General features: G+C 43.7%; 2 protein-coding genes across 2 annotated transcripts; one reads left to right on the top strand and one right to left on the bottom strand.

The window, feature by feature from the left end:
- Nucleotides 1-634: 634 nt before the first annotated feature.
- Nucleotides 635-2,659, top strand: atf5a (activating transcription factor 5a; the record flags this gene model as incomplete). The annotated part of the gene is made up of 3 exons (XM_084449484.1): nt 635-776; nt 1,117-2,311; nt 2,473-2,659. 3 exons carry the CDS (start codon nt 635-637, stop codon nt 2,657-2,659), a joined length of 1,524 nt encoding a protein of 507 aa, XP_084305610.1.
- Nucleotides 2,660-5,269: 2,610 nt separating this feature from the next.
- On the bottom strand, nt 5,270-12,929 carry stk36 (serine/threonine kinase 36 (fused homolog, Drosophila); the record flags this gene model as incomplete). The annotated part of the gene is made up of 20 exons (XM_084449873.1): nt 5,270-5,741; nt 6,112-7,068; nt 7,283-7,463; nt 7,967-8,093; nt 8,208-8,325; nt 8,534-8,608; nt 9,158-9,271; nt 9,430-9,493; nt 9,623-9,714; nt 9,822-9,998; nt 10,090-10,218; nt 10,359-10,464; nt 10,734-10,900; nt 10,993-11,159; nt 11,277-11,370; nt 11,574-11,823; nt 11,965-12,095; nt 12,259-12,336; nt 12,523-12,663; nt 12,846-12,929. The coding sequence occupies 20 exons, from the start codon at nt 12,927-12,929 to the stop codon at nt 5,634-5,636; spliced, it is 3,360 nt and encodes a 1,119-aa protein (XP_084305999.1). The 3' UTR covers nt 5,270-5,633.
- Nucleotides 12,930-14,565: the final 1,636 nt, after the last annotated feature.

Here is a 14,565-nt window from a genome sequence, read left to right as displayed (position 1 = left end):
TGCCCACGTGTTTTCAGAGCATCAAGTGCATCTCCGCCACCTTTTGCTTTGGTGTAACATTTCTCAGCTTCCTGTGTCAAATGGTGGTATTCTTCTTAAGTCAAAGCCGATGATCCACTGTGCTGTTAATTCTGACAACATACAGTAATAACGTTTCAGTATGCAGTTCAATGGACTGATAAACTACTTTAAAATGAGTGTAGCCTTTTGGCTTTATTTTTAAGAGACATTCAAAAGGTATAAGATCCAGAGTTAGAACAAAGTTCCTAAGATCATCGTATGCAGTAGTATGTATTTCAATAATGTAATTTCAGTGGAAAATATGTCAGTAATATGTCAATAAGCCACATTAAGAAAAATAAGTGTCTGTCAATCAGTCATATAAACCTGTTGAGGTTCTGACCTCCATTGCAATTAAGGGGTTCACCCTGAAATGTTCATCTTATTCCATTGCTGGATGAAATACTTGCAGGTGTGGTCTGTGTCTGGAAAAATGTAACAACCCCCTCTAATTCTTTATCCTATAGGTTTCATTATGCTCACCCAGCCCTGTTCACTGTGGCTCAACTCTCAGACCCCACCACCTCAAGGCGTACGCTTGGACTTGAACTGAATCAAAAGACCAATATACTACATGATGGCAGCAACAGCTCCTCTTTGGAAGACTCTTCGCGTCTGCCCGGCAGACCCCCTCGCTCTCTCTCACCCACAGGCTAACCACAGCCAATCACAGGGGTGCAGGGGGGAGGTGCCAGAGGAGAGTCAGCACTTAATTGGTGAGTTGCAGCGAATACGCTTTTTTATTTTTCCACATTTCAGGTGGGAACCGCAGTGCAGTACATTCCTTCTCCTTGCACAGTAAGTGATAAACTTGTCATGTCTATTTTCTGAGAAATGTAGCATTTAAAATGTAAAATATTTTAGTTATCCTCGATCTTCATTATCCAAGATGGCTCTGCACAAATACATTTTCTAGCATGTTCTGTTTTTTCATGCTTGATATTTAAAGATTCAATTAATTTACCTTTATCGGCGCAAATTCATTGTGAAAAGTAAATGATAATGTTTCATATATGGAAATCATACATTTTTGTTTTTTTTGTCTTTCCACCACAGGTGATGGTCTCTCTGACTGGATGACGGAAGAAGTGGATTTCTCTTCTTACCTCCCAAACCCTCACTCCTCTCCCTCCCCCAATCCCTCCCTTCCCCCTTCACCCCTTCAGAATGATATACAGGTGCCCTCTGACTTGGAGGTCATGACCTCTCTGCTGCAAGAGGAACTTGCACAACTGGAGGACTACTTCCTGTCCGAGCCGCTGCCAGAGAAAGGGGCCAAGTTGGGAAAATGCGACAAGAGTCCATCACCTGTGGGTCCCCAATCATACTACCAATTGCCCTATTCGTCATACCCTACTTCCAACCAATCGGAATCAAGCCCTCTCCTTGTTACCCTGGCAACTGGGGAACTAGACCTGCTGAGCTTTTGTGGCGGCCCCATTGGCCGATCAAAAATTCCTAGACACGCCCCTTACAGTTGCAGTCGCCCCAATGGGTGTGGCCGTAAAAGAGTTAGCGATGGGCCGAGGCTGGCCGAGGTCTATGAGAATAGTTTATGGAGTCCCAAAGGGAATAGCTCGGGTAACTCGGCGGTGACCCATAATGGTAGTTTCAGTTGCATAGAGGATGAGCGCGTAGTAGGGAAGGGTTACTGCCTGGGCAGTGCAGTCGAGATTAGAAGATGCGCCATTCTTCCGAAGGAGAAACATTGCCGTCTCGCAGAGGAGCTTACAGGTGGAGGCAAAGTCGTTGGAGGAGGGTATGGCTTTGGCGGGCCGTTGGATGACCCACACAAGAAAGATGATCTGTTGATGTATGGCATGAGGGAGATAAATGGCGCAGGTGACTGTAGCAGTGAGATGGAAGTGTTGAGTCATGTCAAAGGTGGTGGTGAGATGGCAAAGGATACCATTCCTTGGAAGACTGAGAGAGGTGAGGGTTGTTACCTTCAGACCACGCCACCAGAGGCCTATCATAGCTTCCTCGGTGCTGTCCATGAGCAGGTCAAAGCAGAGAGTTTGCAGCTGGGACGCCAACATGACTTCCACTGTGGTTTCCTTGAGGATCAGGGTTCAGATTGTCTGTCAGTGGATAGGGAAAGTCTGGACTTGGGGTCACCAGACCACAGGCTAGTGCAGGGGCTAAAGGATGACTCATGTTCAGTGAAATCCGAACTAGAGGCCATCCCAGAGTTCCCCCGTGGAGAACGCAAACAGAAGAAGAGAGATCAGAACAAGACTGCCGCACACAGGTATGATTCAACCAAACACTCATTTTGGGTGTTGTGTTAAAGATGCAGTCGGTCGTTTTGTCCATGCTTGAAAAGAAAAAAAAACGAGCACATGCAGAGGTGGCACTTGGCTTCATTACATGATTCACTCTTATAAATGACTGTTCTTTTGACCTCACCAGGTATCGCCAGCGCAAAAGGGCGGAGCTAGACTCCCTAGAGGAACAACTACATGGTCTTGAGGGGCGGAACCGCGAGCTTCGAGATAAGGCAGAATCAGTGGAGCGTGAGATCCAGTATGTTAAAGACCTGCTGATTGAGGTGTACAAGGCCCGTAGCCAGCGGCTCAAGCAGGACACCAATGCCTGACACCAAGATATCTGCAAGTAGTTTTGAAAGAATCATGACAGAGAAAATGTTCAATTTTCATTTGAATGTTTAAGATTGAATGTTTTTTTTTATTTTGGTGAGAGGGGCAAAAGAGGGTAATTGCATGTTTAAATAATTTAATTTTTTGTACAAGTCAACCAACTATATTCTATACTTCCACTATTCCTGCACTACTGAAGTCTAACCAAGTAGGCCTGCACTGTGAAGCTGTAATGTTTTATTTGACAATCAATTTTGAATGGGTCTCCTGTTGAATGAATCTAAAACATGTGATGGGCTAGATTTCCAGCAGAGACCAGGTATGTTTATATGCTGGTAAGACTATGTGAATCAACAATGGCCATATATACTGGTCTTGATGTATTTTCATTAGTGATCTTACGAACACAACTGATTTTTTCTCAGCATATTTGTGACAGATTATTGCTATAAATATATGGTACAGATTAGTTAGAATACCTTCAAAAATGAGTAATACAAAGAAAAAATGCACATTGCTTTGATGTTAGACTGGACATTTTTGTGTTGATAAGGTTGACTAATGGCTTTGTAATTGCAATATGGCATACTTGCAATATACAGTAGTGCAATCAGTTTTGCAGCTCAGGTTATGCAATTCACGCTGTAAGTCCTACAATTGTCAGTTGGTAATTCTTGACAGTAGATGGGACTGACCATTCATATCTATCTTTTTGCATGGCTGACTTGTCTTTCTCTGTTATGATGCTACAGCTACTGTACATGTGTTCCATGGCAGCCTCACATCATATGCTGTCTTTCAGCAAACCCACTTGTCTCTTTAGTGATGTCTCTTCTATGGAAAGGAAGGTATGGGATTTCAGACACCAGTGACCCTCTGTCTCTTTACTTGCTTTATAGGCAACATATTCAGGGGAAGTGATTTTATATCTGGTTTGCTCCAATTTGTAAGACTTTTTCAATAGTTATGTTGAAGGAGAGATGGTAGTTAGCCTTTGCTTATTTCTTGTAAAAACAAAAACAAAACAAAAACAATACTATTTTTCACTTGAATGTTTGTGATAGTTTTCATGTTCCTTCTGGCTTTTCTATCTAAGGATGCAGTGTCAAATATTTTAAAATCCTCTTGTATGGATACATTTTCTGTTTTGGCCATAGTTTTGCTAAGCTGACCACACTGAAATAGTTTTGACTTTTGTTTTAAATATGAATCAGTTCAATTAATTGTTTTCGTTTTTAGAATAGATAAAAACGCAATAATTGTGAAATGTATCAATGATAGGCTATTGTACACTGATGGTTGGTGAAAATGTATATCATTTGAATGAGTAGACACTGAATGTTTTTTTCCCCAAATAAGCTCTGACGTCTTGGCGTTATACAATCAAACATATTTATGAAGTACAGCTTTTAATGTAATGTATGCTACCTATTGTGATATATTTATGTCATAAGCTGTGCAGAGCAGCAATGTCGAGAAAACGGCCAGCTAAAATACCAAGCAGTCATTCCCAATGAATGCAACATTCCTAGGCAATATATTTTCTTTGTGTTACATGTCATTCGTTTAATTTAAACCAATAAAGTAACGTGTCTGCATAACCTACTGTTTAGTTCGTTCTTTTTGGGATTATTCACAACGCGCGGATAATTGTGGCGGGTGGTTTTACAGGACATAAAGGACAGATTAGGATACCTGGAACTGCTGCGAAACGGGACATTGAACGTAGACATTTTGATGGATGTTTTTATGAAACGGATTACACGGACTAACGCACAGACGCACGGCCTAATTTGAATTGCGTTGAACAGATTCTGCTGTAGAGAACAAGCCCTAACCTGTATCAACGTCAAATTTCTACCGTAGCCTCTTTAACTAAAGAAACGATATAAAACGTGACAAAATTACCAATCCAATGTTTTTTTGATTTACAAATGTACAAAAATGCATAAATGTATTGTACCTTAAAACACGATTTTTCAGAAGATTCACCCTCGACCAGGTGCATTTGCCGAGGCCCAATCTAAGTTTAAATTTCAAGTTGAAACAATTAAATCGTTATTGTATATATTTCAGACAAAATAAAAGGAGGTAACGATTCTCGATTTGATTTCACATTTTATTACGTGGCTAAATAGGAACATATTTGTTAAAAACGAGCAGAGTATAAAATTGCAGGCCTATTGGGATTATAATCTAAAAATGTCAGTGAATCTGGATAAAGGCCTACCAATTTGCTGGCCTTCAGAACAGTGTTTTTCGGGTAAACTAATACTTCAGTTAAGAAAAAGGCATATTTGGTCATTTCAGCTACACATAGCCTACTTGTCATAAGAGAATCGCAACATGTCATCTCACTGGTACCGCCAACTTCAACTTTTGGCCTAGTTAACACCCCGCTGTACCCCAAACCCCAAATGAATTTATATTGGTTTCGCTTGAATTTATATTGGTTTCGATCTTCATAATTTGGTTTTTGGACTTTTCACAATTGTGTCGTGAACGGTTTATAAATCTACATTTTATTTAATGTTATGTCAAATTGCACATCGAATCAAGAAAATGATAATGCAACCACAATCAGTCTTCATTCTTTCATATAACCTACTTGATATTATCAAAGATAAAAGCATAACTGTAATGGCAAACAAAATACAAATGGTCCATTGCAATAAATTAAACGAAACATTAAGATGTTATATCCATTACACGTCCATCAAATTCAGGGTATTCGGTCTGCTTTGCAAGTTGTTTGTCCTAAATGCATTTTCCCCTTTCTACAATGACCTGTCAAACTGGCCTGAATTTAACTTATGCTCAAATCTCACTACAATTTCAGATAATGTGCATAATTGAAAAACATTTTCATCAATTAGTTGTATCCTGTAGATGAATCAGTTCAGTCCATCAGACTGTGAATCACAGCTTTTACACTGAAGGAAACTCGTTCTTAGATCTAGTGTCCTAGATTTCTCACCCATGACCTCCTAGCTGGTTAATGATTTGATGATAGCCACACTGTGGAGGTGCATGCTGTGAAGCCTGGTGAAGTTTCTCAAGTGCATCAAGGGACATCAGGGCCTTAAAGCAAAGAAGGGAGATTGGTGAGGGTTCAACATTATGTTGGTTTGGTGGTGGTGGTGGGGTGTGTGTGTGTGTGTGTGTGTGGGGGGGGGGGGGGGGGGGTGTTACATGCAGGGAGAGATATGCCTAGGACATTAACAAAGCCAATCAATTAAGTAGTAGGGACATAAATAAAAAAAATATCAATTCAAGATTTTTCTTACAAAAACACTATTCTGTTGTCTTTTTTCCTTCTTTTTTCTCAGAACAAACATTTCACTCAACACAACTCTTGATAATTCTAAGTGTCACAGTAACTTGAAAATCTTAAAATAAAGGGACTTTTAGCTAGATATGTTGAGGTATACACCTAGTGCTGACAGTATACCTGTCGAAGTGCGTCCTGCTGACTGTACCAGAACAGGGCTGTGTTGGCTGCTCGTCTGACTGAGTGCTGGGAATCGACACAGGCGGCTTTGAGAAGCAGGCGGGGCACATCTCCCTCCAGCAGCGCGGACGCCGCTCCTTCAACTGTGGCCGCGTTCCCAAGGGCTGCGCAGCAGTGCCGGCGTACCAGGGCGTCGGGGTCCGTGATGAGGGCCGGCAGCGCGGCCGACGCCCTCTTGGCCTCCTCCACCCACCTGCTTCTCTCCTCCCGGTCTGTTGGCTTTTTCACTAACGAGGCCGAGTCTCTTCCTGCCCATACCAGAGAGCACACGCCACTGTCCTTGCCTTTCGTTTTGTCCTGCGCTGTAGAGACCACAGCCGCCGACTCGGCCTTTACGTCGGCTTGTCCAATCAGACCCAGCCAATTCCCCACTGCCCTGCAGGCCATCCGCCGGACAGAAGGGGAGGGGTCACGAAGACGGCCAATCATGTCTCTGAAGACGTCAGGTTGCAGGGCCGGTTTCGTGTCGTTCGTGGAGGTTTGTAGGAACGGGTCCAGGTGCCCGAGCAGGCTGCACGCGGCGGATCTGACGCTGTCGTCTGAGTGAAACAGGGCTCGGCGCAAGGCTGCGGGCTCCAGGTGAAGCTGCAGGCGGGCGGGCCTGGGAGAGCAGCGCGCCGCCTGGGACAGCAGGGTTAGGAGCTCCGCGGCGGAGCCCCACAGAGCCTCCGGCTGCTGCAGCAGGGCCGAGAGCAGAGAGCCGGCGGTCCTGCTCTCAGACACCGGGGCCTGGTCCCTGGAGGCGGTGTGCTTCCCCTCCCCGGGAGGAGAGAAGAAGCCACAGGTGCCGGCGGCTGCGGTGAAGCAGGGAACGGAGCGATCCGGGTCACACAGAAGCAGACGGCACAGCAGAGAGAGAGGCAGCTCCAGCTGAGACTGAGGAAGAGCTCGAATCACCTGACAGAGTACCGAGAAAATAAACATGATCCAGTCAGCCCATCAAAGATCAAATGTCACCTTGAAAAACACAATAGTCTCAATGGTAGAAAACTTAGGACAGCAATATTGAGTAGTACTTGTTATCCTCAGTTACATCATACAAACTCAGATACTTTCTACTCTAAGTCAGTCAGAGAGGGGCACATTTTAACATGGAGGGGGGGATTCGAACCTGCAGCAGGCCTGAGACGATGCCGGAGCTGTGGTACAATTGGAGGAGATTGTCCATCGTCTCCTTGGGCAAATCAAGGGCAAATGGAAAACAGAGTATGTGGCAGCTCAGGACTGACAGGCTGCTCACACCGGAGTCCCCCCAGAGCTGAGCAGGACTCCCCTCCACCAACTGGCCAACACTGTAGGTAGAGATGTAACGGTATGAAAATGTCACATCACGATAATAGTGGCCAGTTATCACGGTTATCAGTATTATCACGGTATAAAATGAAGTTGAAAATGTTTTAAAACTACTGATACACTGAAATCTTTTCCCCAGGTTTTATACTGAAAACCACAAAAACAATTAGCAGCACTATGCTCTTTTTGCGAGACGCTAACTGCTAATTTCGGTTGATGCTGGGCAGTATTGACAGTGAGTTTTTCAAAGCGCAAAAATCAAACATGGTTGTAATGATAATTTTATCGTGATAAATTTAATCACATTTTATGTGTTTGTGTTATGTGTGTATAGTTTATCACTATACCGGTTATCATTAAATCCCTAACTGTAGGGCAGAGATCTCATTCTAGAGTCACACACATCCCTACTGTGCTAGTATGGAACACGCTGTAACAACACATCTGTAGGTGAAGATGAGGTGTAGGGGGTGCTATGCAGGAAGCCACGTATTTAACTAACCAATCAATGTTGAGCAGACATCCTAGGGTGTCTATGCACTTTGTCTCACTCTCTGAGAACAGAGGGACACAGGAGGACGGATCCTTGGTAAGGACGAGCAGAGCGATGGACAGGAAGGCATACAGACCTGATGTGAGAAGAGTCCAAAATTACACATCATGAATGCTGGTTAACGCATGAACACTGGTTAAAATAAAATGTACAATGAAGTGGCATTAGATAGTTGGGTGCTAGTCTATACCGTTGGATGAACAGAAGTTTGTGTTCGGCGTTGTCCTTTTCAGCGAGGCACCAACTCTCCCCCACAGGTAGTTTAAAAGACTTGAATCCATAGGTGGCGATAAAGGATCATTTTCATGCTGTCAAGGGAGGAATGGGTAAAGGGAAATATCTATTAATGACAATCACGAATCCATGATAACATGGGCCAAAGACAGTGAAAGTCAGAGCAGACTGATCCGTGTAGAGAAACAGAATGTGAGCCCACAAGATCAGGATGGCCTTACTAAGTCAAGGTGGTAAATAGTGGTACTGTACATTTCATTAGAACGGTGAGTGTTTTCTGACCTCAGAGAGAGTATGTAGGACCAGTGACAGGAGGCCATCACAGAGACCCCAGCCTGGTGGTAAGGGGACACAGGGCTGGCAAAGGGGGGGGGGAAGGGGTCATTCAGATAGATACTGCAAAGACCTAGGGCTGCACGATTATGACAAAATATAATAATTGCGATTACTTGCTTCAAAATGGTAATTGCGATTAATAATTGTGAATAATATTTAATATATAATATTAATATATAATAACCAAAATGCTCCCAAATCACAGACGTTGATCCCTTTCTTGCTAATAACTCGCTGTCCTCGTTTTCGCTCATTTATTCACTACTCACGGCTGCGGGTACTCGTGACACGTCTTGACCTACTGCTATCTGTCTTCTCAGTGAAATTGCTACACACAGCGCACTCGGTGGGAACGAGTCCTAGCACACTCAATTCAAAGCAAAATTATTAATCACATTAATTGCGGCCTTTTGCGATTAGTTAATTGCGGAGGTCATAATCGCAAATTCGATTAATTCACGATTAATTGTGCAGCCCTACAAAGACCACATCACCACTCATATTCTCAGAGTACAGGAACACACTTCAGTGCGGTATGTACAGTACATCACCCTGCTTGGAAACACGCACCTGTTCTGAGGCTGAGTGGAGGAGGGTCTTGATCAGAGCGGTCAGCCTGTCCAGACAAACGTCCACAGGCACTCCACAATGGACAAACATGGTCAGAACGGAGGCTGCCAGTGACTGAAGAAGAAAATGAGAATGAAAAGACAAAGATGGGTAATCAATCTTTTCAGTCAACTCAGACCACTTATGAAACTGATTAGCAGTCTGGACACAGAGAGGGTGGGTGCCTCACTAGATTTTAAAAGATGTAAATTTTGGACTGGTTTGATACCTACTGCCAAAGGGTTGGGGTTTGGACGAAGCAGGATCTTGACAAAGGGCTTGGAGAACTCCTCCAGTCTATAGTGTGGGGAGTTATGAGGTGTTATATGAAATACTGTTAAGATATTCTGAAAATGACAATAGAACCAAGGTATCTGAGAAAAGCAGATAATAGATATCAATGAGTTTAAGCGGACAGAAGTGAACCTGTTCTCTGCTTGCTCCCAATCACGATGCTTCTCCCAGTATGCCAAAAGTATAACTATCACTTCTCCAAGTATGGTCTCACTCCAGGGCTGCTAATAGAGACAAAATAGTTTGGACAGTTGAGCTTGTCAACTTGGATCTATGATAGAACCTAGCTTTGCAAAACCCATTCCATAGTATTATTACATTTAGTACTAACCTTAACGACCACTGGGCTCTCCACAATATCTTGAACCAAATCAAACAGGAAATGAGGTAGACCAACTTCATGTCCAATGTGAAAGGAGTCCCCTGGATCCAAGGTCAAGATCAGGTTGTTTAAGACTCTCAGTGGCGGGCGGATTTGACACGCTCCTTCCAGAATACCAGACAACAGCTGAGCAGGAAGACGGAGTCTGGTTCATGACATGGTTATGCATGGAATACAGTATCCTCCTTTAGACTTGATACTATGGGAGTTTGCTTACCTGGGTTTTGGATGTCAACAACTTCCTTTTCAATTTAGGAATTATGGTTTGACAACTAGGGTTCGAGGTCTTCTGCCTTGGGTCCGTGTCTTTGACCAGCTGCTCCCACTCCTCATCACTGTCAATATCCTAACCAAATACACACGTGATGAAAGAGCCACCACGGGCTGCTGTCAGGACATGAGAGGTATACACACACACACTCACACACACACACTATGATAGTAATTGTAACGGCAGGTGACTGGGGATGCTCTGGTTGCGCTGACCTGACTGTGCATCCTCACAGAGCTCAGGCTGGTCCTGGTCCGTCCCTGCCGTGGTCCAGCCTCCACACACGGGAACTCCTGCTCATAATCACGGCTGATCTGACCCCTGCACAGGGATAGGACACACTCCTGTCAATGTCAACTGTAAATCTACTGAATCGTGCGGCGGCTTGAGAATTACTAATTTATCCAATATTCAGAGTATATATTCAATATGAAATGTGTGTATTCAATATGGGAATTTTACTGTGTTTTTATTGTGATATGGATCCCCCTGGGTCCGAAATAAAGAACGGAATTGAATTGAAATATGGAGAGTGTGTGTGTTCATCTGAGCTTGTCGACTCCCTTTATGAGAAGAAATGTGCTACTTACCCGTCTGCTGGCGTCTCATTGACGGGCTGCTTTGTCGTGAGGCTAAGATTTGCTGCAGCCTGGGCTAGGTCCTGACCCACATGCTTAGAACAAGACACGGGGGAATCTTTGTGGGGGGTCTTTGCTGCGGAGGCTGTCCTTATGGGTGGTCCCTTTCCATTTTCAGTCTGGAGTTAGTTACAAAGTAGTAGTCGTTAATGTAGCCTTTTCCTCCTGCTGATTTCTGATGTGTGTGTGATCCCGGCACACTGTGCAGTACCTGTCTGCTCTTCTTGTCCTTGTCTCTCTGTTCCCTGGCCTTGCGCAGCAGCCTGCCTTCCCCGCCGGGTGGTGGTGCCTTCTTGGCTGCCTGCAGGAGCTTGAGAGCCTGTACGTCTGGGCTGGGCGTCACTGTCAGGGGACTGGATGCACTCGGGTCCGACAGCACTACCAGCATTGCCATGGGGGACGGCAAAATTAAATAACATTCATAGAGCTCTACTGCTAACAACCACAACGACTGGGTTCAGAATATAAATGTAAATTCAAGCATTCCGGACTCACCCAGAACTCCATCTGCAACAAAGGGGTGTTTGAGGAGGTCTGGCCATGACAATCTCTTCTGTGGGTCTTTAGTCAACAAACCCTTCAGGAAACTCTAGCAAAGCAAGATGACAAGGAGTTGGATATGGGACACTCTGATCAGGCAGGTGTTAAACATTGACATCCATGTCAGTAATGTGTATTCTGATCGGATGTTTGATGTAAACGGTAATAAAAAACGCCGTTACTATGATAATCACACAGTACACAATAGCAGGAAATGATTCACACTGAACAGATTCCAAAGGAACTGAATACCATGCAAGTCTGACTCATGCTGTCGGGCCACTTGACTGGGTCCCTCACTATGAGCTGAACCAGCTGAAAGATGGAGTTAGTGTAGAAAGGCGGCGCCCCCGTGTGGAGCTCATAAAGAATACAGCCCAAAGACCAGAGGTCAGCAGTGTGATCGTATGGCTTCTCCTCCACCAGCTCTGGGGACATGTACAAAGGGGTTCCTTTGATGGAGGTCAGGACCAAGGTGGAAACACTCATAGCTCGGGCAAAACTGGAAGACACATGCACAATACAGCTCACTATAGGCCAAAATGATTCATAGAACTTAACACTAAATCTACACACTTAATCGTATGAAATGATTTGACCACATTGATAATATTACACATGTGCATCATGGAGTGAGGCTTACCCAAAATCACATAGTTTCACCACTCCACCTTTCCCCAACAGAATATTTTGAGGTTTCATGTCACGGTGAAGTATCCGATGTGAATGTAAATAATATAAAGCAGACACCAGCTGGCAGGCAATCTCACCGACCTTGAAACAAGAGGCAACACGTTCAGTTAGTTATTAGTAAATAAAGCATGTACATCAAATTACAATCAGATGTCAATTGCATTGATGTACCTGATCTCAGACCCCATAAGCGGTAATTCCTATCTGATCTCAAATTCCTCAGAAATGGGCATTTGGGCATTACCTGGCTCTCTGGTAAGTTGCCATCATCCTCGAGGATCTGGAACAACTCGCCCTCTGCATACTCAGTAACAACAACTACCTGTTTTAAGTAACAACAACTACCTGTTTTAAGTTGTGTAAAACAGCATTCACATAACCAACGTTCAGTAGATAGTGGGATAAGTAGTTCATAGCAAAAGGACGGTATTTAGGCTATTAATCATGCCGTATTTTCTCCAGTACCTGTATTTAAGTCAGTAAGTCAAATGACTCATGTCAATCATACCTCCCTTTCGGTCTCAAAGCTGTCCAGCAGCAGAACAATGTTGGGGTGTTGAAGTCCCCTCATGATGTCAATCTCCCTCTTGAGACTTCGCAGCTCCTTCTCAGAGCGACCCACCTTAGGGATGAACTTCAATGCCACCACCTCAACAGACACAATAGACACATGTTTTCGGTTGACAAGCAAGTGTTTGGTTTTATAATGACTTGGTTCAAGTTAGCTGTTAGCTAGCTAAGGCTACGGACAAAAGACTGACAGGTAGAAAGTTGGATGCTAGCAAGCTAGTTAGCCCATAACGTTGGATCACAAACATTGGCTCAACTCACCTGGCCGCTGAATTTTTTACGACCTTTATAAACTCGTCCAAACGAGCCCTCTCCTATCATCTCCAAAACGTGGTACAGGTCCATGCTGGCTAGACTAGCTAGCTCACGTTAGCCTGTTCCCCCTGCAGGACGTGCTTGCCTGCTAGTCTTATAGTGTTAGCCTACTGTAGTGCTACTACGCTAGCTAACAAAACTTTTCTTTTCATGCGCTAGGAAAATGCAAAGTTCCGTAGCTAACGTTAAATATGATTTCAATGTACTACCGTCAACCGTTTGATTGCTACACGTATCTACATATACGAAGTAGCAAATATAAACACGTATAACTTTTAGCTAGCATGCTAGTAGGCTCGTCTGGGGCGCACTACACAAACACTGTCATCACACGTTGCTTGGCAACTCAATTGCCCACGGATTCACCCCCCCCCCCCCTCTGCTTCCTACGCTGTCATGCAGTACAGTAAGAGGCTCATGGATGTATTAGGCTCATGGATGTATTAGGCTCATGGATGTATTAGGCTCATGGATGTATTAGGCTCATGGATGTATTAGGCTCATGGATGTATTAGGACTACTACAATGCTGGTTGCCTACCACAGTAAATGTAAAACTTTTTAGGCTACTTAAAAAAGGAGCGAACACATGGTGTAGTATGGGTCAAATTTCAGATGCATTCATTTATTTTTGGAGGAAACTGTAAATCTTACATCTTCTATTTTACCCCAAAAGACGCACGCGCGAACGCACACACACACACACACACACACACACACACACACACACACACACACACACACACAACTTGATCTTAACACATCTGACACATAAATCCTAGGCTACATTTAGGATATAATAGCCTAATTCAGTAGCCTATTTACCAATGCCATGCACCACTGAGTTCAGGGCACTCCAGAATACCTTGAAAAACAGAAGTTGACAATTGAGTACTGTTTGCATAGACAGGTGTATCGTATTGAGAAACGTTTGTAAAATACGAGCCATATATGGGATCGGTCTGCACAGGACCACAGTGTGAATGGGAATACAGGGAGGATGTGAGATGAGCTTCTACATGATGCACGTCCTCTTCTGATGTCCAAGGGTCCGACCAGCGAGTCTGCAACAAAACATCAAAGTAGGCTATAAGAACTATGCTCCTAAGATAAGCAATAAGAAATGTTACCAACACGATCTGTTTTCTTACCGGTCCTTCGCCTAATTGCTGGTTTGATGGATTTCCAAAAGTCCATGGCTGTTGAAAAGTGAAGTTACTGGGCTCGCAGCTGGCTGTAGGATCCATCTGATGTGTCAAGCAGAAATCATAAGTGGGAGCTGTCGAACGCTCAGTCCACTGAGAGATCGAGTGGTCAGTGCAGGGCTGTGATTTTGTGTTAGACCCTGGAACAGGACAGGAGGTAATCAGGGGTGGACAAATAGGATATCATGTATATTAATGAAAATGCACCTTTTTATGAGTCACAAGAAAGTTGTTTAAGTTTAATTTAAAAAAGAAAAGACTATAGGCCTATATATATGTCTATATATACCTACTGTAGTAAAATGGAGTTCCAGCATCTTGAAAAATATGTGTTCCATATTCCTATACAAAAATAATAAAAATGCTTATAGGAATGCTCTGGCATGTAACTTTACAATAGGTTATAAGCACACCATAAAAACGACAATATGTAGTCTATCAAAAGAAAACATTAGACTGTCT

The sequence above is a fragment of the Borostomias antarcticus genome (genome assembly GCF_949987555.1).
Source record: "Borostomias antarcticus genome assembly, chromosome: 15".
NCBI classification, from domain to species: Eukaryota; Metazoa; Chordata; class Actinopteri; order Stomiiformes; family Stomiidae; genus Borostomias; species Borostomias antarcticus.
The sequence above is the reverse complement of the archived record's forward strand: the minus strand, read 5'-3'. Positions and strand labels throughout refer to the sequence as shown.